This window comes from Fundulus heteroclitus, chromosome 16 (assembly GCF_011125445.2).
Source record: "Fundulus heteroclitus isolate FHET01 chromosome 16, MU-UCD_Fhet_4.1, whole genome shotgun sequence".
NCBI classification, from domain to species: domain Eukaryota; kingdom Metazoa; phylum Chordata; class Actinopteri; order Cyprinodontiformes; family Fundulidae; genus Fundulus; species Fundulus heteroclitus.
Genome location: NC_046376.1, coordinates 2,096,882 through 2,121,801, shown reverse-complemented (window position 1 = coordinate 2,121,801; position 24,920 = coordinate 2,096,882). Strand labels below are relative to the sequence as shown.

Here is a 24,920-nt window from a genome sequence, read left to right as displayed (position 1 = left end):
GAAAAAGTACCCTAAGTTACTTAAAAGTAACCTAATTTTTTTAATAAAAGCACCTGATAGGTTATTAAAAAGTTACAGAAAGGTAGCCTCAGTTCTTTTGTTAGAAAAGCACCCTGTAGGTTACAGAAAGGTTACCTCTAAGGTAGTAAATGTTCATAAAGTGTTGATGAAGCAGATAATTCTGCTGCTATTTGAAAATATTTATTAAGGTGTATATTTTCTACTTTTGTTTCTCAAGCAAAAGTAGAAAAATGAAAGGAAAGAAAATGTTGCCATAAAGCAGATTTATCTTTTTGAATATTTAGCGCCTCAGACTCTCAGCACTGGGGATTAAACGTTAAATTTTAAGTCTTTTCGGCTTTTCTCTGGTTGAAGTTGAACGGACTCGGCAGGTTTCACTCCTGATGGAGCCGGGATTAAAACCCGGGTCGCTACATCACCGAGGGGCGGGGCTAGAAGACGACAAATATCTAAAAATCCTTCTGATACCTCAGAAAACAGATTTCAGATAAGCTGAAGAACAAAAAGGTTTAATTTGATAAAGCAGATTATTTCAGACAGATTAAGCAGAATATATTTGATTAGAGCAGAAATCCTTTATTCTAACAGTCTAACAAATTCACAGTTTATTCTCACTTTGTTGTCGAGTCCCTGGTATAAAAACTATAGAAATATAAATGTTTGTGTTTTTATGGTCAGTGCAGGAAATGTTTACTGTTTTTTTTTTTTTTTTTTTTTTTCTAGATGCAAAAGATGAACTAAAAGTTTTAAAGTTGAATCGTTGGTCTGTAACGTCACACATCTGGTTTTCTGACGCATAAATTAAAAAAAAATCCATTTTAAATGGAATAAACATCCCAGGTTAAAGACGTAAACAGGTGGGTTTATTTCATGAAGCACTGAAGGTTTTATTGATGTTAAACTGATGTTAGGAGACATTTATTTTTACATTCTAGTAAAAAATGTCAGAATTAGAAGTTTAAATGGACACTGGAAGGCAGTTTCTCCGAAGGACAATTCTCTGTCAGTCAGTATTATTTTGTTGTTAACGACTATTTGTTCATGTTTTGTGTAAAACTATAAATTTGATTCTCCTGAATTTAAACCTGAATCAGAATGAAGGGAATACGGTTTATTTATTTATCTGGTTTTGGTTTAATTATTTATATCCAGTAAATCTAAACTTTGAGGAAAAAGTCCAAAAACGAATTTCACAACGAAACGAGGTTTTTATTGCAGATCTGAGTCGTGTTTTTCTATATTTGATCCTACCGGAGGTCTGAATGGGAGACGAAGGCTTCCCTCCATCTCCTCTCATTCGCCGTCCAGCTGAAGAACTGGAACCAGTTGCAGCGGAGCCGTGAGAACCGGTTCTGTTGCGTGTTTTTTGTGTGTCCCGGTGCTGTTCGTGGCAGGAGGTTTTACGCCTTCAGCTTGTGTTTTTATATCTGTGTCAGATTTTCTACGATCAGAACATGTTGAAGGTCTTCCTCGTCTCTTTCTGACGTCGGCGTTTTAAAGCAGAGGTTGATCCCACAGGAAATATGTCCTAATGACCTCAGAGTCCGATCCGTTCACATGAAAGCTGAACCTGGTTCCCGGTGCCGGTTCTGTTAGCCAGATCTCTGTTTAAATCTGGAGCTGCTTCAGATGAGTTTATGTGGACGAAGGCTGAATTAAAGAAGAACGTCTGGAAAAGCAAATAGCATCCAGGCCGTCTACACCCAGGTCCTAAAGAAGAAGAATATGAAACATTTTATTAGTTGTTCTGCCATTTTTTCCATCTTTTCAAAGATAAGCAGCCCAGATCCAGAATATAATCTAGAAAGCCTGCTGGGATGGTTTAAACTGAACATTATTTAAACCAGGAGTACTTTCTATGTGAAAGATAAATGGCACCAGAAGCTCCTCTTGCGACTTCATCTAGGAGAGAAAGATAAAATCTATACGATAAAAACAGGAGAGGAGTTAGTCGCAGCAATAGCTTCTTCACTTTCTGTGTCTAGGAGAGAGACGGAGTTAGAGCGGTGTCATCTATAGAAAGAATGGGTGGCAGCGGTCGATGGTTCCCTTTCAAGGAGTCAGAGAAAAGCAGAGCCAAGAGGAAAAATGGAGAGTAGTAGGAGAAAGTAGCAGAGCTTGGAGAAGTGGTCACCTGTCACCTATGGCAGCATTAGAGGGACAGAAAACCTGAGACTCTATAAATTTTATCAATAATAGTTTTGGATTTTATTGCTTAATAGGTCCTTGATGTCCTCATGTTGGGAGTGTGACCTGAAAATGTTGCATTTAGCTTTTTGCCTGCAGCTGAACGCAAATCCTTCTGATTCCTGATCAAATCATCTGGGAAAAAGAATAAAAATGAAATCTCTTCCAGATTGATTGAGTTCTAGAGCGATGCTGAGGTCACGAGACGTTTATCTCCTGTGGGACCGCCGGCTCTCCCACCGCAGCAGTGGGTGTCGGCTGTTAAATGTGAAAATAAAGCTGAAGACGTCGAAGAACGAATCGTTCTCCATGAATCTGTGAGTCGTGGATCGTTGTGAACATTTATTGGTCTGAGTTCAAAGGTGTGAAAAAAGGGATTTACTGTAACGGAGCTGGTGTGTCGATGTTCTGATGAAGGTTTTTATACGTTGTGCAGTTTTTGGCAGCATGATTGTAAAGAAATATTAGATGTGATATTAATGACTTTTTATGCAATAAAAGGAAAAATATACAGTGGTGGAAATTTCATGAGCGTCTGCTTGAAGAGACAAAATGTCCAGTTTATGCATCCAACCGTCATCCATCCAACCATTAATTCATTCATCCAACCGTCATCCATCCAACTATTCATTCATCCATCCATCAACCATCTATCCAATAATCATCCATCCAACCATTAATTCATTCATCCAACTATTCATTCATCCAACTTTCATCTGACCATCATCCATCCAACCATCATCCATTCATCCATCCTTAATCCAGCCATCATCCATCTACACTGCAAAAACAAAACTAAAAATAAGTTAAATCTTCTTGAAATTGGTGCATTTATCCTTAATTTAAGCTGGTAAATAAGATAATTTGCCAATGGAATGAGATTTTTACACTTAAAATTGGAACAACTCATCTCTATCATCTTATTTCAAATGCAGGATGTCTAATTATCTTATTTTAGGGGTGAAAATACTCATTCCATTGGCAGATAATCTTATTTACCTGCTAAAATCAAAAATAAATGCACTAATTTCAAAAAAATTTGACTTTTTAGTTCTGTTTTTGCAGTGTAACCATCATCCACCCATCCAATCATATCCAGGGTTGTCCTCTCCAGCCAGCTCTTTGTCTACCCTCAGGTCTCCTTCCACTGTGACTTGAAGAACATCGTCCTACGAAGGCGTCCAGATGGACTTCTCTCCACCTCGGTGCCGTTCTGTCTATGCAGACACCGTGTTCTGTTACTCCACAAAGTTACTTCACTTGGAACAGTAATACTGGACCCGGTCGGCCAGGATTACCCCAGGAGGCTCCGTGTTCTGGCTTTCACCCATGGGGTCCAGCCAGGCACTCCCACAATGACCCACAGGGGACCAGACTTCTCCAGGTGGTGCTGTAAAGAACCAGTTGATTGTGGATTACTGTCCCCAGAATTGTTTGAGGTATTTTTGAATAAAGATCCAGGATCAGTCGGGTCTGTGGACATCGGATCAGAACAAAGACATCTGAAGTACAGAACCTGGTTCTAGCTCATTCCACTCCATATGGCAGCTGTGTTTGCTCTCTAGCTTCTCAGAGGTATCAGATCCGCAGTTTAAATGTCTAATTATCCTGTTTAAATAAATCATTAAAGTAGACAGCTGCTTAGGATCCACTTTCAGTCCAGAAGGCATGCTAACAGTGATTTATTGTTGGGTCGGGCCGATGACCCGGAGCCAAGAGTATCTCCTGACCTCATGTCCAACTCTCATCTCTACCCATACAGGCTTTATGTAACAGGGCCTGAAACTAAACATTTAATCTTTGAAGCAAACTGCTGGTTCTACGATTGTTTTTCCCACTGCAAATAAGAGAATATTAGATACTTTTTACGGTCCATCTGAAAATATTAGCATATTGTGATAAAGTTCATTATTTTCCATAATGTAATGAATATTCATATATTTTAGATTCATTGCACATTAACTGAAATATTTCAGGTCTTTTATTGTCTTAACACGGATGATTTTGGCATACAGCTCATGAAAACCCAAAATTAGCATACTTCATCTGACCAATGAAAGAAAAGTGTTCTTAATGCAAAAAAAGTCAACCTTCAAGTAATTATGTACAGTTATGCACTCAATACTTGGTCGGGAATCCTTCTGCAGAAATGCTTCAGTGCGGCGTGGCATGGAGGCAATCAGCCTGTGGCTCTGCTGAGGTCTTATGGAGGCCCAGGATGCTTCCATAGCGGCCTTTAGCTCATCCAGAGTGTTGGGTCTTACGTCTCAACTTTCTCCTCACAATATCCCACAGATTCTCTGTGATCAGGAGAGTTGGCAGTGATACCATGGTCAGTAAACCATCTACCAGTTGGTGTTGGCACTGTGAGCAGGTGTCAGGTCGGGCTGCAAAATTAAATCTTCATCTTCATAAAGCTTTTCAGCAGATGGAAGCATGAAGTGCTCCAAACTCTCCTGATAGCTAGCTGCATTGACGCTGCCCTGGATAAAACCCAGTGGACCATCACTCACTGTGGGTAGTTGACATTTTGGCATTTCCTTCTCCCCAGTCTTCCTCCAGACTCTGGCACCTTGATTTCCAACTAACACGCAGAATGTGCTTTCATCTGAAAAAAGTACCTTGGACCACTGAGCAGCAGTCCAGTGCTGCTTCTCTGTAGCCCAGGTCAGGCGCCTCTGCAGCTGTTTCTGCTTGACCTGGGGAACGCGGCACCTGTAGCCCATTACCTGCACACACCTGTGCACGGTGGCTCTGGATGTTTCTACTCCATACTCGGTCCACTGCTTCTGCAGGTCCCCAGAGGTCTGGAATCGGCCCTTCTCCACAATCTTGCTCAGGGTCACCTCTTCTTGTTGTGCAGCGTTTCTGCCACACTTTTTTCTTCCCACTGAGTTAATTTGATACAGCACTCTGGGAACAGCCTATTCGTTCAGAAACATCTTCCTGTGTCATACCCTCTTGCTTGAAGGATCACTGATGGCCTTCTGGACAGCAGTCAGGTCGGTTGTCTAACCCATCATTGGGGTTTTGAGTGATGAACCAGGCTGGGAGTTTTAAAGGCATCAGGAATCCTTTTTCAGGTGTTTAGAGTTAATCTGTTGATTCAGATGATTAGCTTCATAGCTCGTTTAGAGACCCTTTCATGATATGCTAATTTTGTGAGATAGGAATTTTGGGTTTTCATGAGCTATATCATGCCCAAATCATCCGTGTTAAGACAATAAAAGACCTGAAATATTTCAGTTAATGTGCAATGAATCTAAAATATATGAATGTTCAAGTTTTATCATTACATTATGGAAAATAATTAACTTTATCACAATATGCTAATATTTTGAGATGGACCTGTATTTAGAGCTGGGAGATTTTGATAAATAAATAAACTTTGTGAATAGGACTGCAGGCTCACAGACAGATATTCCACACGTCTAAATTGAGATAATTTAAGCCTTTATTAACTGCACTCAGCTGAACCATGGCTCCTTGACAGCAGGACGTTCCTCTGTCATCACTACAGTGGTGTAGATATGTGGAGCTAATTGTTATAATACTGTAATAATATCAGATATTTTTCAAAGTGTCCGCTGTCTGAACGGTCATATCGCACTTCATCTGTCTCTCACTACACGTCCAGACACACATCAGTAGTAGTTAGCACTCCATAAAGACCGTTATTAACAGCTATGCTGCTTTATTCTTATCTTCGTCTTGTTATGATGTGGTCTTAATATTATCGGCTCCCGTTGTTCAACAGCTTTCTAATAATAACAAGGAGAGATGTCAGCCGGTATCCGTGTTTTTTATTCACCTGCAGTGTGAACGTAGCCTATGAGGCATGTCAGTATCTGCTTACATATAGCCATCGTTTTAACCTACTGTCGGCTGCTTTGGTAACTGCCTGATAACATTATGACTCCTCCATTGGCGGAGTTATGAACACAACCATCCCTTCCAGTGGTTCCACCTCCTTGTTAATCAGTCGTTAGTATCCCCCCCCCCCCCTAACTGTCCTGTGTGTGGACCAAATGAAGACTACTGGAGACATTTCCTGCCGGAGGCAGAACTAATTCTAATTCTGTCTGTTGTATTTTGAACTGGAAATGGGTCGGGTTGCATTGTTGTTGAGAAATATTACCTTCGTACCCATAAAATATCCCAAATCAAGTGGATGTATGAGGAATGAAACTTAATTTTTTAGATGTACAGGATTTGTATAAAGAACCTTTGGTTTACCGAGGAGGAAATATTGGATAAGACCAAACAGCTGGGTTCTGTGAGGTTCTCAAAGATTGGTTAATTTGGGTTTTGTAGATTTGGTTTGTATTAATCCAGTCTGCCATCGAAAACCTTCTTAGACTGAAAGATGGCCAGACTTTGCCAAAGATGAGGACGGACTCTGGAGAAAAAGAATTGAGCTGCTGGGTTTAGTCAATCGTTTCAAGTCTGTCTCTGTCTACATTTCATGTTAGAAGACAGCTGTCTCCGTCCGTCTGGACCTGGATCAGAGCCTGATGCGTTTCTCTGATGGTGGAGGGCAGGATTCAGCTGATGGCTCTGTCTGAGATGTTTCAGCATCTTTGGCGTGACTGAAACTGAGCCAGAAACGTGTAGATTTCCCCCCCAGCACCTTCTAAAAACAGCTTCCTGCACCTCATGCTGACACTGGATACCTGCTGCTCGGGTACCAGCTGGAAAACTGGCTGAAGTCTGGAGATGATCAGATTCATGCAAACGGGGTAAATTTCTTCTTGCATGCTTGAGGGACTGGTCCTGTTCCTAGAAGGAATCTGTTTCTACAGCAAATCCCAGTTCAGCACCTGGAACCAACCTGAGAACCAGGAACCCGTTTAGGAGCAAGTGCTGAGGTCAGCATCCAGGAAGAGCCAGGGTCTATACTGAAGGTCCAAACGGGCCCAGGAATATGTGGACCACTGCCTTAACAAGCTCCAGAGGATGAGTCCCAGTGAGGCAGTCGCATTGCAGCTAAATCTTTGTGGGTTTGCATGGACTTTGTCTGTTCTCCCTGTAGATGTGTTCCAACTGCTCTTAAACATGCTGTTGTACAACCTCTGATCAAAAAGGAAAATCTAGATCCCTCTGTGTTGTCCAACTTTAGGCCTATCTCTAAATTGCCATTTTTATCAAAAATTTTAGAGAAATTGTTTTTTATCCAGATTGAATCATTCTTAGTGGCCAATGATTTACATGAGAATTTTCAATCTGGCTTCAAACCTTTTCATAGCACTGAGACAGCACTGATGAGAGTTTTTAATGATTTAATGCTGACTGTTGACTCAGGAAATCCTGCTATGCTAGTGCTCCTTGATCTAACAGCTGCCTTTGACACTGTGGACCATGGGATCCTCTTAACGTGACTTGAGCAGTGGGTGGGCATTACAGGATCTGCTCTCTCATGGTTCCATTCTTATTTGACTGATTGGAGCTTTTCAGTGCAGCTAGGTGAATTCACCTCATCTTCAGCTCCTTTGAGTTCTGGGGTTCCCCAAGGTTCCATTCTTGGACCTCTTCTTTTTATTCTATATATGTTACCATTAGGATCAATTTTCAGGAACCATAATCTTTCTTTTCATTGTTATGCTGATGATGTCCAGATCTACTTTCCTTTAGCATCAAAATCCAACAGCCCTGTACAGTCATTTTCTGACTGCTTAAACGATGTAAAATCTTGGATGACCTCAAACTTTCTGAATCTAAATGAAAATAAGACCGAAATCATAATGTTTGGTTGTAGTCCAGCAGACTTTGCTGCTGGCTTTCTGGGTCCCCTTACACCTAACATTCGATCATCAGCATATATCTTGGTGTAATATTTGATGACAGGTTGAAATTCGATCGCCAGGTTAGTTCGGTCGTAAATAACAGTTTTTACCAGTTAAGAATTTTATCGAAAGTGAAAGGGTATCTGCCACGCAGAGATCTGGAGACTGTAATCCATGCTTTTATTAATACAAGATTGGATTACTGTAATTCATTATAAATCTACTAATCCATTATATTTTTTTGCATTGTGTTTATGTATTTTAGCTTTCAGTTTTTATCTTAGGCTCTGCAACTGTGATTTCTGTACAGCACTTTGGAAAACCCTGGTTGTTTTAAATGTGCTTTATAAATAAAGTATGAGTTCAGTTGAGATACACGGGTTCTCTGGGTGCAGCTTCATCGCACCGTCCATAAACGTGACTGTCAGGTTAACTGGTGCCGCTGGATTGTCTCAGGAGTGTGTCCACAGTTGTGGACCTGATGACTTCCTCTCCCCCCAAATAACCGCTGGAGGCGGGCACCAAACCCACCGACGGGAAACCACTGGTCACATGTGGAGAAAGGCTCCACCTGAAGCTGAAGCTCTTTTATCGAGATTCTCTTAACTTTTCCTTTTACGCGCTGCTTCAGCTGTCACTCTGGACCAGAACCAGAACCATCCACACTGTGAGGGAAGGTCTGCCCAGACATCAGGGGTCCAACCTGAGCTCCGTCTGGAGGGGACATGTCCCTCATCCCTTCAGAGCAGTTTGGCTTGATGCCTCTGGGGGGCGCTGCTGCACACATACAAGCAAACCTAGCAGCTGTTCTGTGTTTTATTTGGTTTATTTTTCTTTTAGGCCACTTGGGCTGGTTTATGTTTATTAACTTTGATATGAAGCAGGTAAGCTGACAGGTTTTTTTTTTGTATAAATGATGGAGAATATGAAGTTTGGATTCAGGTGTTCTGGTTGTGGATTAAGCAGTAAAGTGGATATTTTCTTTCTGTGTTTGGTTCCGAAGTTAAACGTGTTTTATGGTTTATTTCCATCATTTCATGTGTTGCTCAGACCGCAGAGCTTCTGCCAGAATCTGACACTCGGACACATTTGGTGGTTAACATGAGACTTTATTGATCAGTGCTGCATGTTTGGTGGAACCAGTGAAGACCAAAGCGTCGACTGTAGAGTGGGCGGGGCTAACAGATGAGTGGGCGGAGCTGACGGACAGGTGGGCGGGGTTTACTCGTACAGGAAGGTCTGGGCGCAGGGGGTCCAGTTGACGAACTCCTCGGCCTTGAACCAGAGATCGACCTCCGTCTTGGCGTTTTCCAGGGTGTCGCTGCCGTGGATGATGTTCCTGAGGAGACAGCAGCGGATTTATTGTCTTCTACAGCTTAGAAGGTTTGGTTTTTAGCTTAAAGATTAAAGTTTCCTAATACCTTAAATTAGTAAATAAAATCAGAAGATTTATTTGACATTTAAAAAGTTTATTCTTATATTACAGAAGTGTTTTAATAAAAGAAAAAACTAACATTTTAAATTAAGATGTTTTTTTTTATTCTGGGTCAGATTGGATCAGAACCTCAATAACAGCAGTTTTACTTTTTCTGCCTCTTTAAAGTTTATCAATTTGTTAAAATCTGGGAATGTATGATGTCCATATTTTTTGGTTTCTAAATGCACAATTCAATAAAATTTTATTTATATAAAATTTATATAAATAAATTTATATGAATTTTACAAAGCTTTACAAAGCCAAATTCAATCAAATAAATGTTCTAGTGGTCAGTTAAAATTATTATTTTAGGATTTCCAATGTTTTTTATTTACTTTTTTAAATTTGTTTTAATGTTTTTTCCAGTTAATAGCTGTTTATCATTTTATTTCATGAAATTTGACTTTTTGTCCTCATTTTTCCTAGAGACCAAAGTTTTGTTCTGACTTGAGGTATTTTATTTATTTATTTGTGTTTCCTGGATCTAAATTTGAAGTTTTAATCTTCTCCATGTTTAGGTTTTCTGTAATGTTCTTGATGCAGCGGTAAAGTTGAAGCTTCCCAGGTGTTTTCCTCACCTGCCGATGTTGATGCACAGGTCTCCGCGGATGCTGCCGGGCTTGGAGTCAGCGGGGTTGGTCTCACCCAGCATCATCCTGGCCAGCTTCACGATGTTCTGACCCTCCCAAACCTGAAACACACGGGACATCGGTCACCTGCCGAGGTCCACGGCTCGTCTATTCTTCTATATTCTACTTTATTTCTGTTTGTTCAGAACCTTTGAGACCTCTGCTTTACTGAAAATCACCAGAAACCAGAAGGCGTCCAGGTAAAGGTGTTTGGCTAAAACTGATCCCAAACAGGATCCCTGCTGGGAAGCACGGCGGTGGAAGCATCATGATCAGGGATTCTTTTTAAATCAAGGGGATCTAGAGACATTGTTAAGTTTTCTTTTTTTTCTTCTTTAACTGATACCAGACCTTCCTGTCTGGTTTCAGTTAGTTCAGATTTTCTTTTTAGATGTTTAAAATATTCACCAGAAACTGGAGGAAAACCACAACCTCCATTATTCACTGCAAAAAGTTAACTAAAAGTAACATTTTCTTCAAATGAGCGTATTTATCCTGGATTTGAGCAGCAAGTTTAAATTATTTGCCAATGGACCAAGATTTTTGCACTTAAAATAGGAACAATTCATCTCCATTATCTTATTCCAAGCACAGTTTATCTTTTTACCCCTGAAATTATCTTATTTCAGGGGTAAAAATACTCGTTCCATTAGCAGATCATCGTATTTTCCTGCTCTAATACACTCATTTCAAGAATATTTTACCTTTACTTAATCTTTTTCCAGTGTTTCCTGTACTTTATCCATCATTTTAGTTTATATTCAGATATTGGTTGGACTTGCTGGTGCTTAGTCTGTCCATGTCTCTCATGTTTGTGCGTTTCTTTGACACACCTGAGAATTTATTTATCATTGAAGCAGGAGTTGAGAGTTTGACTCCTTTGCTTTGTCTGTATGGCACCAATCAGGATAAAAATGGCGGCCGGGCCCCCGCTGTGCGTCAGAGTGTCCTCTGTGACCGAGCCTTTAGAGCAGCTGACGCCACAGAAATAAAACCAGAAGGAATCTGCAGAGGCGACAGCCGCGTTGCTATTTGTGCTTTACCATGGCGAAGACGGGTCCGGAGGACATGTATTTGCAGAGGCCTGCGTAGAAAGGCATGTCCTTCAGGTCCAGGTAGTGCTTCTTCATGTGGTCTTCAGAGGCCTGGGAACAGAGCGGGAAGAAGATCAGCACCAGAACAACTCGTGACATCTCACCAAAAACAGAACCAGACAGAGATTTAAGAGAGAAAGGATCCGCCTCCAGCTGCTGATCCATTAATTAACCGTCATTCTCAGGCAGCACCGATAGAAACAGGCAGAGGCTGGAGAGACATCAGCAACAGGACCGCTAGAGAAAGGCTGAGGTCAGCAAAGCTGCTTCTGGATGGAGGACAAGGTCCTCTGGGCAGATGAGACCAGAGCAGAGATGTCAGAACAGAACCATGTCTGGAGGAACCCAGAGGCAGCGGATCAGCACCAACACCTCTTACCAACCATCCAGGATGGTGGTGGAGAACCTGGAGACCTGGCAGGTTCTACTGCTGCTGGAGGTTCTACTGCTGCTGGAGGAGGTTCTAATGGTGCAGGATTAGGTTCTACTGGTGCTGGAGGAGGTTCTAAGGGTGCTGGAGGAGGTTCTATTGGTGCTGGAGGAGGTTCTATTGGTGCTGGAGGAGGTTCTACTGCTGCTGGAGGTTCTTTTGGTACTGGAGGAGGTTCTACTGGTACTGGAGGAGGTTCTGCTGCTGCTGGAGGAGGTTCTGCTGCTGCTGGAGGAAGTTCTACTGGTGCTGGAGGAGGTTCTACTGGTGCTGGAAGAGGTTCTAAGGGTGCTGGAGGAGGTTCTATTAGTGCTGGAGGAGGTTCTATTGGTGCTGGAGGAGGTTCTACTGCTGCTGGAGGTTCTTTTGGTACTGGAGGAGGTTCTACTGGTACTGGAGGAGGTTCTGCTGCTGCTGGAGGAGGTTCTGCTGCTGCTGGAGGAAGTTCTACTGGTGCTGGAGGAGGTTCTACTGGTGCTGGAGGTTCTACTGGTACTGGAGGAGGTTCTATTGGTACTGTAGGAAGTTATACTGGTGCTGGAGGTTCTATTGGTACTGGAGGAGGTTCTGTTGGTGCTGGAGGAGGTTCTACTGCTACTGGAGGAGGTTCTACTGCTGCTGGAGGTTCTACTGGTACTGGAGGAGGTTCTACTGGTACTGGAGGAGGTTCTACTGGTGCTGGAGGAGGTTCTGCTGCTGGAGGAGGTTCTACTGCTGCTGGAGGTTCTACTGGTACTGGAGGAGGTTCTATTGGTACTGTAGGAAGTTATACTGGTGCTGGAGGTTCAATTGGTACTGGAGGAGGTTCTGTTGGTGCTGGAGGAGGTTCTACTGCTACTGGAGGAGGTTCTACTGCTGCTGGAGGTTCTACTGGTACTGGAGGAGGTTCTATTGGTACTGTAGGAAGTTATACTGGTGCTGGAGGTTCTATTGGTACTGGAGGAGGTTCTGTTGGTGCTGGAGGAGGTTCTACTGCTACTGGAGGAGGTTCTACTGCTGCTGGAGGTTCTACTGGTACTGGAGGAGGTTCTACTGGTACTGGAGGAGGTTCTACTGGTGCTGGAGGAGGTTCTGCTGCTGCTGGAGGAGGTTCTGCTGCTGCTGGAGGAAGTTCTACTGGTGCTGGAGGTTATTTTGGTACTGGAGGAGGTTCTACTGGTGCTGGAGGTTCTTTTGGTACTGGAGGAGGTTCTACTGGTGCTGGAGGAGGTTCTATTGGTACTGGAGGAGGTTCTACTGGTGCTGGAGGAGGTTCTAAGGGTGCTGGAGGAGGTTCTAAGGGTGCTGGAGGAGGTTCTACTGGTGCTGGAGGAGGTTCTACTGCAGCTGGAGGTTCTATTGGTACTGGAGGAGGTTCTACTGGTACTGGAGGAGGTTCTACTGCTGCTGTAGGAAGTTCTATTGGTACTGGAGGAGGTTCTAATGGTGCTGGAGGAGGTTCTATTGGTGCTGGAGGTTCTACTGGTGCTGGAGGTTCTATTGGTACTGGAGGAGGTTCTACTGTTGCTGGAGGAAGTTCTACTGGTGCTGGAGGAGGTTCTACTGCTGCTGGAGGAGGTTCTAAGGGTGCTGGAGGAGGTTCTACTGGTGCTGGAGGAGGTTCTACTGCAGCTGGAGGTTCTATTGGTACTGGAGGAGGTTCTACTGGTACTGGAGGAGGTTCTACTGCTGCTGTAGGAAGTTCTATTGGTACTGGAGGAGGTTCTAATGGTGCTGGAGGAGGTTCTATTGGTGCTGGAGGTTCTACTGGTGCTGGAGGTTCTATTGGTACTGGAGGAGGTTCTACTGCTGCTGGAGGAAGTTCTATTGGTACTGGAGGAGGTTCTAATGGTGCTGGAGGAGGGTCTATTGGTGCTGGAGGTTCTACTGGTGCTGGAGGTTCTATTGGTACTGGAGGAGGTTCTACTGTTGCTGGAGGAAGTTCTACTGGTGCTGGAGGAGGTTCTACTGCTGCTGGAGGAGGTTCTATTGGTGCTGGATGAGGTTCTACTGGTGCTGGAGGAGGTTCTATTGGTACTGAAGGAGGTTCTACTGGTGCTGGAGGAGGTTCTATTGGTACTGAAGGAGGTTCTACTGCTGCTGGAGGAGGTTCTACTGCTGCTGGAGGAGGTTCTACTGCTGCTGGAGAAGGTTCTACTGGTGCTGTAGGAAGTTCTACTAGTTCTGGATCAGGGGTGGACCCTGTTTCTCTGTGTGTCTGTTCCATCATGGCGTCTCATCGGTTACCTGCACGAATTTGGCGGCGACCAGCTTGAAGCCACGGTGCTCGAAGCGCTTGATGATCTCGCCACAGAGTCCTCTCTGGACGCCATCAGGCTTCACAGCGATGAAGGTACGCTCCATGTCTGCTGAGGAGGCTGCAGAGAAACACTCGTGTCAGTCATTCATGGCTTCACCTGGGTGAAGGATCAGGCTCCGCCCACTATCAAAACAACACATTTCATTGGACAAACATTCTGGGGAACCACAAGCTTGTGATTGACTTTGGAAAGAACCGTGATAACGTGTGTTGGTGCTATATGGATAAAATTTAATCCCTGCATCCTGACTCTGGGATAAAAACCCGTCGGCTGGTTTTAAATACACCCTCATTGGAAACCAGATCTGGTTTTCTGGGCTTTTCCAGGATCCAGAAACTGGGCTGCGCTGCTAATTTTACAGCTGCTGGTATTTGGTGGCGTGGCGCCGACAGCAGCTGAGGGTCAGCAGGAGATGCCCCGGTTTAACCTCCTGCTGGAGTATTATTAGGAACCCAGTTAGTGTTCTGCTGACCCTTCAGACCGTTTCCAGATGGCGGCAGAGACGCAGCAGAGCAGCACATGTTCCCACGGGTCCAACGAGTTCACCGGATCGTCTCAGTCCTTCTGCACAGATTCAGTCTGTTTTCAGGCGGTTCTGGAGGTCCGAGCAGAAAACGCTTCCTGTGCAGGTTCTGTTGGGTTTTAGTTTCTGTTAGCGGCAGAAACTTCCAGACCCTGAAGGTGGTTTTTAGTTCAGATGAGAGACTTAAAGGTTTCTCAGCTTCAGTAAGAGTTTCACACACCTGGATTACTTAATCATTCCTGCACCTTCAGTCTTTGTGCAGCAAAAAGGTCCGTTTTAACGGCACCAGGACCCCCTGAGGTCCAGGCCCGTTTTAAAGGCCCGGCTCCTGTTTGGCATGCTGGAGAGCCCGGCTGCAGTCCTGCATGTCTGAGATGCTTTAAATAAAAGGATTAGCAGCAGGCCGAGGAGATAACGCAGCCATTTGGACCTGGTGTGTCGGAGCAGGAACACGCCTAGAACCTGCAGAACTCGGGCCTGAAGGTTAGTGTCTCTCAGCTCTGGATCTGGACACCAGAGAACTTTAATTTCTGAGTAATTAGCCGTGCAGGTTCAGCAAAAGCAAAAAGCTGATTATTAAACATGAAGCTGGAGCTCTGATGTCTCTTTTTGGTAAATAGTTTCATCTTCTTTTTGAAAACAGAACAAGGACTTCAGTCTGGAAACAGTTTGTCTCATTTTACGGTTCTGAAAGCTCAGTACGACCCGCTGAAAAACTGAAAGCTTCTTAATGTTTGGCAGGAGGAGGATGCAGCTTTGTAGTTTTATCCTCCTGACTTCTGCAGCTGACCCAAACAAATCAAGGATTTTAACGTCCTCCTGCAGCGAGACCGAGTCCGACCGGTCAGTCAGAACCGAATCGTCCTCTGGTCCAGGATCTGAATTTGGAAATCTTTGGAAAGCTTCAAGGACGATTTTGGTTTTAAATCAAATAAAAACTGTGAAATGAACCAATTAAATCATGCAAACATGGACCAAAGGTTCTGAGGTTCTGCAGAATCTAGAGGACCCAACGAGCCATCAGCAGCTGCTCTCAGCCTGCAGAAACATCAGCAGCTGAGAACCCGGAGCTGCAGCAGGAGGCGGCGGTCGGGTCCACTTTAAATTCTGCAGGGCGCTGCAGACACACCTGAGCTCCTGGTTCTGATATCTACCTGAGTTCTGGGACTTGAGGAGAACTTGTGAGGTTGAGTTGCCGGCGGCTGGGATGCGACACCGAGGCCGAAGAGCCGAAGAGCAGCTGTATATGAAGGCTGGGCGGGGGGGCGGGGCCAGCTGGGGGTCCGGTTCTGAATCTGTGGCAGCCGCTGACGGCTCGCTCATTTGTGCATGTTTGTCCGTCACTGACGGGACCGTTTTAGAAGCCGCTCCAGGAGCCAGGAGCTGAAACTGAAGATGGTCATAAAAAAATAAAAACATTTTCACTAATTTACTCCCTTTGATCAAATATGGAAATATGACCAATAAAATCAGACTATTTAAATCAAATAAAAAACTACAGATGATTTTTAAGTTTGTGCTTAAAAGGGCCGGACTTTTTACAAACATTAAATTCTAACTGACCCTTATTTCATTTAAACCTGGTCAGTAGCTTTAAAAATTAGCAGCAGACGACAAATAAAAACTATTTTTTGGCCTTTAATCCAAAAAGTTAAACACAATATGAGGCGCTCAGTCTGATGATCGGAAGAGAAATGCCACAATTTCATAATGTTTACTAAAAAAATAATTCATAAAACGTCAAACTGGACCCACGATGGAACATATAGCGCTATTATCGGTACCACAGGTAAAAATGTTTTATGTATTTCCATGTTTGTTGTTCTGGGGTTGGGTTGGGGGGCCATGTGGTATTTGTTTGGTCATGTGACAGTGATGGGAGGGGGGGGGGTCATTTCACAATATCAATACCAACCATTGGTTATCCACATCAGAGCTAATTCTCCTATCAGAGCATCTCTGGTTCTAGAAAACATCCAGTAGATGAGAAGCCCTGAGTGCAGATCTGGGAGCAGCCAGCCGCAGCTCTGTTAGTCAGGCTGTCTGCTGCAGTAGAGCCGGCGGTCAGCGGCGTGGAGAACATGCACCTCCATGACGCACGATGGCGGCAGGAACAGGAGTCAGAGGCGGCGCCGCGTCACGCTGCGCTTCATGCATCTGAAAAACGGTGCAACACGTTCTCATTTAAAGGACTTTAACCGTTTAAAAGACACAAAGAAATAAAGTTTCCGTCTATCAGGAGGGTGAACATGGCAGTCCTTCAGGTTTAACGCACCTGGAGCAGGACGCCGTACCTGGACCTGAAGGCAGGCGCTGATCCAGAGCAGCAGGGCCCATCAGAACCCAAAGCTGCAGGGCGTCTGGTTCCAGGGAAGGCTGAAAATTCCCCGGTTCCAATCCCACAGATTCCCATTATGAGCCCCTGAACTGGGCACCTGAACTGGCCCCTGATTGCCCCCCCCCCCGGCGCCGGCCCAGTGACGGCCCACTGCTCCCCGGGGGACGGGTTGGATGCAGAGGACGTCTTTCCATGTATGCAGCAATGACAATAAAGATAATTATTAATGTAAGCCTGCAGGACTTGATGTTGGTTCTGATCCAAACCTCCGGTAAGGGGGGGGGGGGGGGGGCGCTGCTCAACTCCTTCACCTGTTAAATATAACAGTCCTTCACCCTTCCCCCAAATTTCTCCCTAAATATAAACCTTCTCCTTATCAGGGATGGAAAGCAGCCTCCTGTCAGAGGGAGGATGGGGGGGTTGTGCGGTTCTGTCCAGTCTGCAGCCCTGTGTGTGTGTGTGTGTGTGGGGGGGGGTCCAATCAGGACGCATCAAACCGCACGTCCTCTGACTGATTCCTCTCCTGCAGGAACCCTCTGCCGGGCTCTCGGGTTGCTCTCAGCTTCCAAGTCGTCCTCTTGTGTTCTGCTTCCTGCGGCCCGGTTCATCTGCAGAACCTTAACGGCCCATTAGAGCAGGAACCGGGTCAGTCCTGCAGGAGCTGAGGGGTTTTATTCCCCTCAGCTCCTCCTGGATGCACCTTTCTGTCTTTTATTTGGGCTGTTTTGTATTTTAATTATTATTATTGTGGTTCTGCATGCACTGCATGGTCCACAGAGACGTTTTGGTCCTGAACCTGGAGCGGGTCTGCAGTTTTTTAGGCTGCAGGGATATTTTATTTTTAAATAAATCAGAATTTAATCTGAATTTAAATGTGGGTTTTATTATTGTTTTGCTCCTGCAGCTTTCAGAAAAAAATAAATAAATAAATAAAAAACAGTTTCCTTCCATCGCCTTACTGGTGAAACTGGTTTTAGTTTCTGCTGCTGAAGATTCTCAGTCATCCAGGTCAGGATCATTCCAAAAAAATTTACAAAACAAAACAACTGGACTTTTTTCTAAAGTTTGAAGACGTTTCGCTTCCCACCCAGAAAGCTTTCTCTATATTATTGCCCAAAAAGGCGTTATTATGGCTTAGACAACATGCAAATTAAACCAATACAGGTCCACCCCTTAGTAATGAGACATTAACGACTCCCCATTACTAAGGGGTGGACCTGTTAAAGTTTAATTAGCATGTTATCTAAGCCATAATAACGCCTTTTTGGGCAATAATATAAAGCTTGGAGCTCCTTCTACTCCAGACATTTGAATTGAGAAAGTTTTCTGGATGGGAAGCGAAACATCTTCAAACTTCGGAAAAAAGTCCAGTTGTTTTGTTTTTTAACTTTTTTTGGAATGGTTTTATTTTCTGTTTTTCTAAGGAAACGGTTCTTTCAGGAGCTCTTGCTTCCCTGCAGGTGTGAGGATGGCGCCCCCTGCTGGCCGGCCGAAGCCCCTGCAGGTGAACACAGAAACCACAACCATGTTCTTGTTTCTGTCTCCAGATTTTATTTCAGCTTGTTGTGAGGCAGCAGAGGCAGCAGGCATCTGCAGGAGGCTCCTTCACCGAGAAATCTGCTCTCCGTCAGTTTCTGAACGCGGTTTTAAAAAAAGAAATTCAGCTGAATTAGCAACATTTTGATCAAATTCAGCCAAAACTTATTTTGTTTAACATCACGTTTGAAGGATGAGAAAACAGAAATTCATAAAAATGTCAAAAATATGCAATTTTGTGAGAAACGATTGGTTGAGCATGATTCAAAATGGCATAACAATCACAAATTACATTAGTTTAATAACTGATTGTAAAAGAAAACCATCAAGGTTAACAGATATACATGAAATCTTATACATTATAATTATTTAATACCGTTCTAATATTTTTGCTCATTTTAAATAAATAATAAAACTCATTGCAGCTAGTTTCTCATTCTGGTCTTTATTCATTTTTGCTTAATTTCTCTAAATAAGATTTATTAAAAAAAATTGAATTAAAATGAAACAATTTTCCATCACAACTCAGACTGGTTCCAGGTTTGGGCAATTCTTCTTCTTTGTTCATTTAATGAGAAACATTTCAACCAAAAGTTAAAAAAAAAATAGAAAAAGATAAATTTGGGACATTTTCTTTAAGGTTTATTCAAGTCTAAATTTACAGCTCAATGCAGCAAAACCAAAATTCAACAAATGATACAGAACATTTATCAAAATCTTAAAATTTACCTAACATTCAGAAACGAACACAAGTTCCAGGACTTATCAGGTACTTTCCAGGACAGTAACCCTGAAAGTACGGAGCTATCAGACGCCTCAGTAGAAAGTATCTCAGAATTTTGTTTGTATTACCAAATTAAATTACTTTTACTTAGTAAAAAAAAAAAATCATGACATTTGTCTTTTTAATTATTTTAAGTTTTTAATCCAAAACCTTAAATTATTTTCCAATGATTCAATTATAAATTAAAAAGAAAGAATCTTGAGGCCCCGCCCCCTGCCAAACCTCTGCTCCAATCACGTTGCTCAGAAAAAAAAAAGCTTAGTTTCCATGTAAACAACAACTTCGATACAAATAAAAACCGAACAGAACCAAAGTTTAGATAGAAAACAATCGAGCAATCAAACTGAGGAGGCTTCTGTACATTTCATAAAGTCATAAATTCATTTTTATAATCTCTCTCTGTTTCACGGTCGTCTTAAACTTTCAGTTTAACAAATAAAATAGACCAAATTAAAGTTTTCTCCATGAGGGGGCGCTGCTCTCCCTCCTTTCATACATAAAATAGAATCTCCGTACTTTTTATTTACACACTTCAGATATTTACACTTTTTAGTGTTTTTGGACCAGCTGCATCAAGGTTCTGGATCCCGGCGCGGTTCTGGGCCCAGGCGATGACCGGCCCGCGGACCAGAACCTGGCGGTCAGAACTGGACCTAAGCAGAATCAAAGGTTCTGGACATCAGCAGCTCAGAACCGGACCGGGATCCACCTGAACTGGGTTTCTGGACCCGACCGGACCACCGTGAAAACGCCTCAACAAGACCTTTGTTCTGGATCACAGAGCCCAGAAGTTCTTCATCTCAGCAGGGAAGCGGTTCCGGTGAACAGAACCGAGCTTTTGTTCTGAAAGAGTGAATTTAGTTTCGGTTTATTTAATCAGAACCTTTGGGGACTTCAGAGAAGTTTGGGTTTGTGTTTCAGAAGTTCTTCTTCCTGGCTCTGTGCTGGATCAAAGGTCCAATCCTGTTGGTTCTGTCCAGAACCAGCTGGTTCCGACACGTTTGACTCCGGTTCATCGCCGCTTCACTGCAGCAACACCAGGTTCTGTAAACAAGGAGTTCTGACCCAGAAATGCCAGAACCGTGCTGGGTTCCACCCAGCTGAACCGGGTCAGCAGGTTCTGAACAGAACCGGCTTCACACTGGATGCTATGGTACAGATGGAGGAAAAGATGTCAGCGGCCACCAGAGCAGAGAACCTGTTACAGGGAACCTCAACCGTCCCTCATCCAACCATCATCCATCCATCCATCCATCCATCCATCTATCATCCATCATTCATCCATCCATCATCAATCCATCCATCTATCATCCATCATTCATCCATCCATCATCCATCTATCATCCATCCATCCATCTATCATCCATCCATCCATCCATCCATCTATCATCCATCATTCATCCATCCATCCATCCATCCATCTATCCATCCATCCATCCATCCATCCATCCATCTATCATCCATCCATCCATCCATCCATCCATCCATCTATCCATCTATCATCCATCCATCCATCTATCATCCATCCATCCATCCATCCATCCATCCATCCATCCATCCATCCATCTATCCATCTATCATTCATCCATCCATCCATCCATCCATCCATCCATCATCCATCCATCCATCCATCCATCCATTCATCCATCCATCCATCCATCCATCCATCCAACTATCATCCATCCATCCAACTATCATCCATCCATCCATCCATCATCCATCCATCCCAGCTGCTCGTTCTCGTTCTCCGTTCTCGTTAATGCTCTCCTTTGTTTGCCTGGTTCTGGTCACATGTTCTCCTCGTAGTTCTGCTTTAGAACCTTAGATCTATCGGACCATGCGAGGAGAACAGGACGGACCGGCCCTCGGCTCTGGTGGCGATCAAAACAACAAGAACAACTCTTAAGATTTCTATAACTGGAGTAAATATGACAGCAGCGCGATGAGCTGTACAAACACAGAACCAAGCGATCCAAACACAACTGGACTGAACTGAACAGAACTCTACTGAAGAAGGAGTAAACAGAACCTCTGTGTGTCTCTGAGCCCTGAGGTTTGACAAAAAGTGCTTTGACCAGCCCACGCCGCTTCCCGTCGCCTCGGTTTATTGCCTCGGGCCCGTCAGAACCCATCAGAACCCATCAGAACCCGTCAGAACCCGTCAGAACCGACCAGCTCTGTGCAGAGGTAGGCGGGTCCTTGGTAGAGCCAGCTGGCCGTTTAGGTGTGACAGCAGGTAGAGAGAAGTTTGATCACCTCTGAGGAGTGATGTCATCCCACTAACGCAGCTGATTGGCTGGGGCTCCGACCAATCAGGTCAAAGAATCACGCTCCCTTAAAGGACCATTCCTGAGTTTTTGCTTCAGATTGAATGAAACAGACGGAGGTTTATCACGTTTCTATCTTCTGCTCTTAAACCCACCAAGAAAACCACAGACTGATCCTTTAAGCTGAGCCTCCTCAAACACTGTGAGACGTTCAAGGACCGCCGTCGCTGTCCGGAAACACAAAGACCGCGGCGTCTTCAGCTGTTGATCGGTAGAAAACCAGCATCTACTCTCTCTGATAAGAGCCGGCGCTCACCGCCTCCTCCGCCGTCCGCTGAGGTGCAGCCGACGACCTGAAGTCTGAGCGGAACATGGCGGCGGAGACGAAGCCCATCGCCGGGTCCTCCATTAAGACCATGAAGTCCACCTGCAGCCGCGGCAGGGATGGCCTCAGTGTGCAGTGAAATGACATGATGGCTGTTTTCCTCCTGTACACATTTACAGGTCAGTTCTGGACTGATGGCAGAGCCAAGGACCGAACAGCGGCCGGTCTCTGTCCATCTCCAGCTCCTTCAGCATGTTTGATTAGTAGCAGATGATCTGGGCCGGTCCCCACAGGGTCGCAGTACCATCAGCCCACTGTGGGGGGCGCCGTCCTGCTGTAAAGGCCCAGCTGTGACAATCCAGCAGATCTGCAGTGGATAGCTCTTTGTTAACGACCCGTTTGCTCCATGAAGTCAGTGAAAATAAAACAAAGTCCACTTCAGAGTCTGATCATATCGCGTTAAATCCTGCATCCGACTCTGGCTGAAGGAAGCTGATTGGATGACGCCTTCAGCCTATCTGCAGTCTGATTGGTCCAAAGGTCGGGGGTCGTGTCATCAGTTCCTAACACACAGCTGCTGAAACCGCTGAGATGTTTGTTGGTTTTCAGTTTTCTCCTAATATTGTTCCTGGATCCAACATCAAACCTGAATGTTTAACGCATATTTAAAGGGCCAGTGTTTGACAACTACTGCCCTCTACTGGTAAGGGCAGATACAGCAAACTGCTGCTCGTGTTTTCGCCTGACTGGCTTTGACTTTCACTCGGCCGTCTTTATTTGTCTCAGTTCAGGGCGGTTCTCCCGTTTGGAAACAAATAAAGATAAATATCTCAGGCAACAAAGACGATTCCATCAGCAATGGGACCAGATTGGAATGACGCAGTTTTCATCAATTAAATCAGTTTCATGGATCTTTAAAAAATAAATTTGTTCTGCATCTTTCTCTCCCATTTATGCCAAAGGTTTGGGGCGAAAACTAAAACTCTTTGGTTCTTGTTGTTGGATTAATTAAACTGCTCATCTTGTCGTGCTGAAGCACAAAAATCTGACTTTGAGCCTGAAAAGGTCCTGATATTAAACATTAAAGTAGGGCTGGACGATTTAGAAAAAAAAGCATATCGATAAATAGAAATCATATTAATCGAGATTGATAATTATCAACAAATTAAAAACATAAATTAAGTGCAGCCCAGGCCATTTTTAGATACAGAACTGAATTCAAACTCAACCTTTTATTCAACCAACTTTTTACCAAAACCGCAAGTTTCTAAAATAAAAAAAAGAACGCGTGCTCTCTGACCTCTATGAAGGGGGCGGAGCTTGGTTCCTGGGACTGAGTTTTAATTGGTTGGGAGGACATAATGACTGCAATATTAACCTACATGGCTAGAATTCAATATATATATATATATGTATATATATATATATATATATTGCTATTGAATTATCGTCCAGCCCTACATCATAGTCATGGCAGGAGCAAATACAAGTATTAACTGTTAAATTAAGTGCATCTTCAGCACACACAAATATATATATATATATATATATATATATATATATATATATATATATATATATATATATATATATTTGCGTGTGTGTGTGCAACGTTGTCGCAATGTTTTCAGACAGAACAGATAAAGTCCGAGGTAACAGCAAAAGGCTGTTTGCTGTTACCTGGATCACTGAGAATTTGCTCAGGCACGTGCGCTCTGTGTTTCAGCTGTGTGTTAGGAACTGTAGGAACCAGTGTTTAAGGTTTGGGTTGATGCAGGTTTATCGGTCTGGTTCTGGACTTTGCAGTGTTACAGATTCTGCAGAACATTGGAGTTTGGGGTCTCCTGCAGAATGGAGGTTGTGGATGTCTGGGTTTGTGGCAGAATGTGTGTCGTGTCCAGCTGTCTGGTGCAGATGTGGAGGAACAGGATGTCCTGGTCCTGGACCTCCTGCCCGTTCCTCCGCCCCTCTACGTGTCTTTGGGCTCCAGCTTGCAGGACATGTCGAACAGCAGGTTCTGGTTGTCGATCACCTGGAGCTGCCGGACGTAGGCCTTGGTCTGCAGGTGGGAGGGGGACGTCTCTGTATCTATGGCTGCCAGAAAACACGTCACAGTCAGTAAACAGCTGCAGTGGCAGAAGCCTGCCACCAGGTGGAGACACACGAGGCGATGAGGAGGAGACTCACCCAGCTGGGAGCTCCGGTACCGTCGGATGGTTCTCACCATCTCAGCCACTTTATGCTGCGGAACAACGATGAAGATGGTCAGAAAACGTTCTGTTTAAATCAAACAGAGTTTCCTGAAGTTCTACGGAGCTCAGCGCCGACCCAGCTGCAGCCCGGGCCGCTGTTCTGATCTATTCACATATTTCTACGGTAACTGTTCACATCGTTTAGATTCATTTAGCACCTCTGTGCTGTGATGACCCAGTTTGTGAAGTTCTGCAGACCTGCGGCCCCTGATGGGTCCCCAGGAGCCACACTGCTGCAGGGTTTAGACCAGGGGTGTCAAACTAATTTTGGTTTAGGGGCCGCATTCAGCTTAATCTGATCTCAAGAGGGCCACACGAGTAAACTCATTGCAAGATTAAATAAAACTAATAAATGTAGACTTGTTGTTGATTTTTATATTGAATTAATTTCACTTTTACACAATATATTATGAATAACCTCAGCGTTTTTAAGAAAAGTATGTGCAATTTCAACAATACTTTTACTCAGTTAAACATTTACTTGTGCATTATGCATAAGAACTGATCACAGTGATTGTACAATGTTGAAAAACATTTATTCACATTTTTTGGAACTTTAAAACACTGTCCTACATGACAAAATACATCAAACAGATAAAAATTAAGAAATGATTGAAATTTTTCCACACCTGAAGCTTAATCTGCTAATTAAAACACAGCGCCCCTCGTGGACAATATAAGAACTGCAGATTTTAAATTAAACGAAGGACATGTTTTTTTCAATAACTGTTTTATCATTCTCTTCCTTTTATCTCCTCTTTCTTTCACCTTTTCTTTTTTTTCTTGTTCTTCCTTTCCTCTTCTACTTTCCCATTGTAGTGTCCGCATCATTTGAGATATTCCCCGCATGAATCATAAAACTATTTACATTCATAAATCAATCGGAGCACTATGGCAAAAGCAGTACTGCTCCACTTGTGAAAGTCTAATCTGATGAGCTCTTTTTGGCATTAAGACAACAATTATTATTGCCA

The 24,920-nt window shown here is 43.7% G+C and overlaps 2 protein-coding genes and 2 long non-coding RNA genes across 5 annotated transcripts in view; 2 read left to right on the top strand and 2 right to left on the bottom strand.

Annotated features, from left to right (window-relative positions):
- Positions 1-9,079: 9,079 nt before the first annotated feature.
- LOC105921658 (nucleoside diphosphate kinase B) lies at positions 9,080-15,782 on the bottom strand. Its single transcript, XM_021313506.2, has 5 exons — positions 15,599-15,782; positions 13,848-13,978; positions 11,141-11,242; positions 10,047-10,159; positions 9,080-9,330 (listed from the first exon to the last, which is right to left on the bottom strand). The coding sequence occupies exons 1-5, from the start codon at positions 15,765-15,767 to the stop codon at positions 9,213-9,215; spliced, it is 633 nt and encodes a 210-aa protein (XP_021169181.2). The 5' UTR covers positions 15,768-15,782; the 3' UTR covers positions 9,080-9,212.
- Positions 11,678-13,163, top strand: LOC118566457. 2 transcript variants are annotated; one of them, XR_004933035.1, is made up of 3 exons: positions 11,678-11,816; positions 12,771-12,830; positions 13,077-13,163. It is a non-coding gene; the product is annotated as an uncharacterized LOC118566457 (long non-coding RNA). The 2 variants fall into 2 exon arrangements; XR_004933034.1 differs by lacking the exon at positions 13,077-13,163 and adding an exon at positions 12,954-12,987 and having other exon boundaries at positions 12,771-12,872.
- Positions 12,145-12,380, top strand: LOC118566459. Its single transcript, XR_004933037.1, has 3 exons — positions 12,145-12,185; positions 12,246-12,308; positions 12,366-12,380. It is a non-coding gene; the product is annotated as an uncharacterized LOC118566459 (long non-coding RNA).
- A 7,596-nt stretch (positions 15,783-23,378) lies between the features above and the next one.
- rapgefl1 (Rap guanine nucleotide exchange factor (GEF)-like 1) overlaps positions 23,379-24,920 on the bottom strand; it is a 28,057-nt gene continuing 26,515 nt past the window's right edge. Inside the window, exons 15-16 of the mRNA XM_036148657.1 lie at positions 23,882-23,936; positions 23,379-23,788 (exon numbers count right to left, since the gene is read on the bottom strand). Of these exons, the coding sequence (XP_036004550.1) occupies positions 23,664-23,788; positions 23,882-23,936 (180 nt within the window). The 3' untranslated portion in view covers positions 23,379-23,663. The remainder of the gene's footprint in view (positions 23,789-23,881; positions 23,937-24,920) is intronic.

What these genes read in the sequence shown, in the direction of transcription:
- LOC105921658 (XM_021313506.2), bottom strand. Translation starts at nt 15,767, where the DNA reads ATGAGCGAGCCGTCAGCGGCTGCCACAGATTCAGAACCGGACCCCCAG. An exon ending in CCGGACCCGTCTTCGCCATG is followed by an intron (nt 10,160 to 11,140) that starts GTAAAGCACAAA and finishes CGTGTGTTTCAG; the next exon opens with GTTTGGGAGGGTCAGAACAT. An exon ending in CTGTGCATCAACATCGGCAG is followed by an intron (nt 9,331 to 10,046) that starts GTGAGGAAAACA and finishes CTGTCTCCTCAG; the next exon opens with GAACATCATCCACGGCAGCG.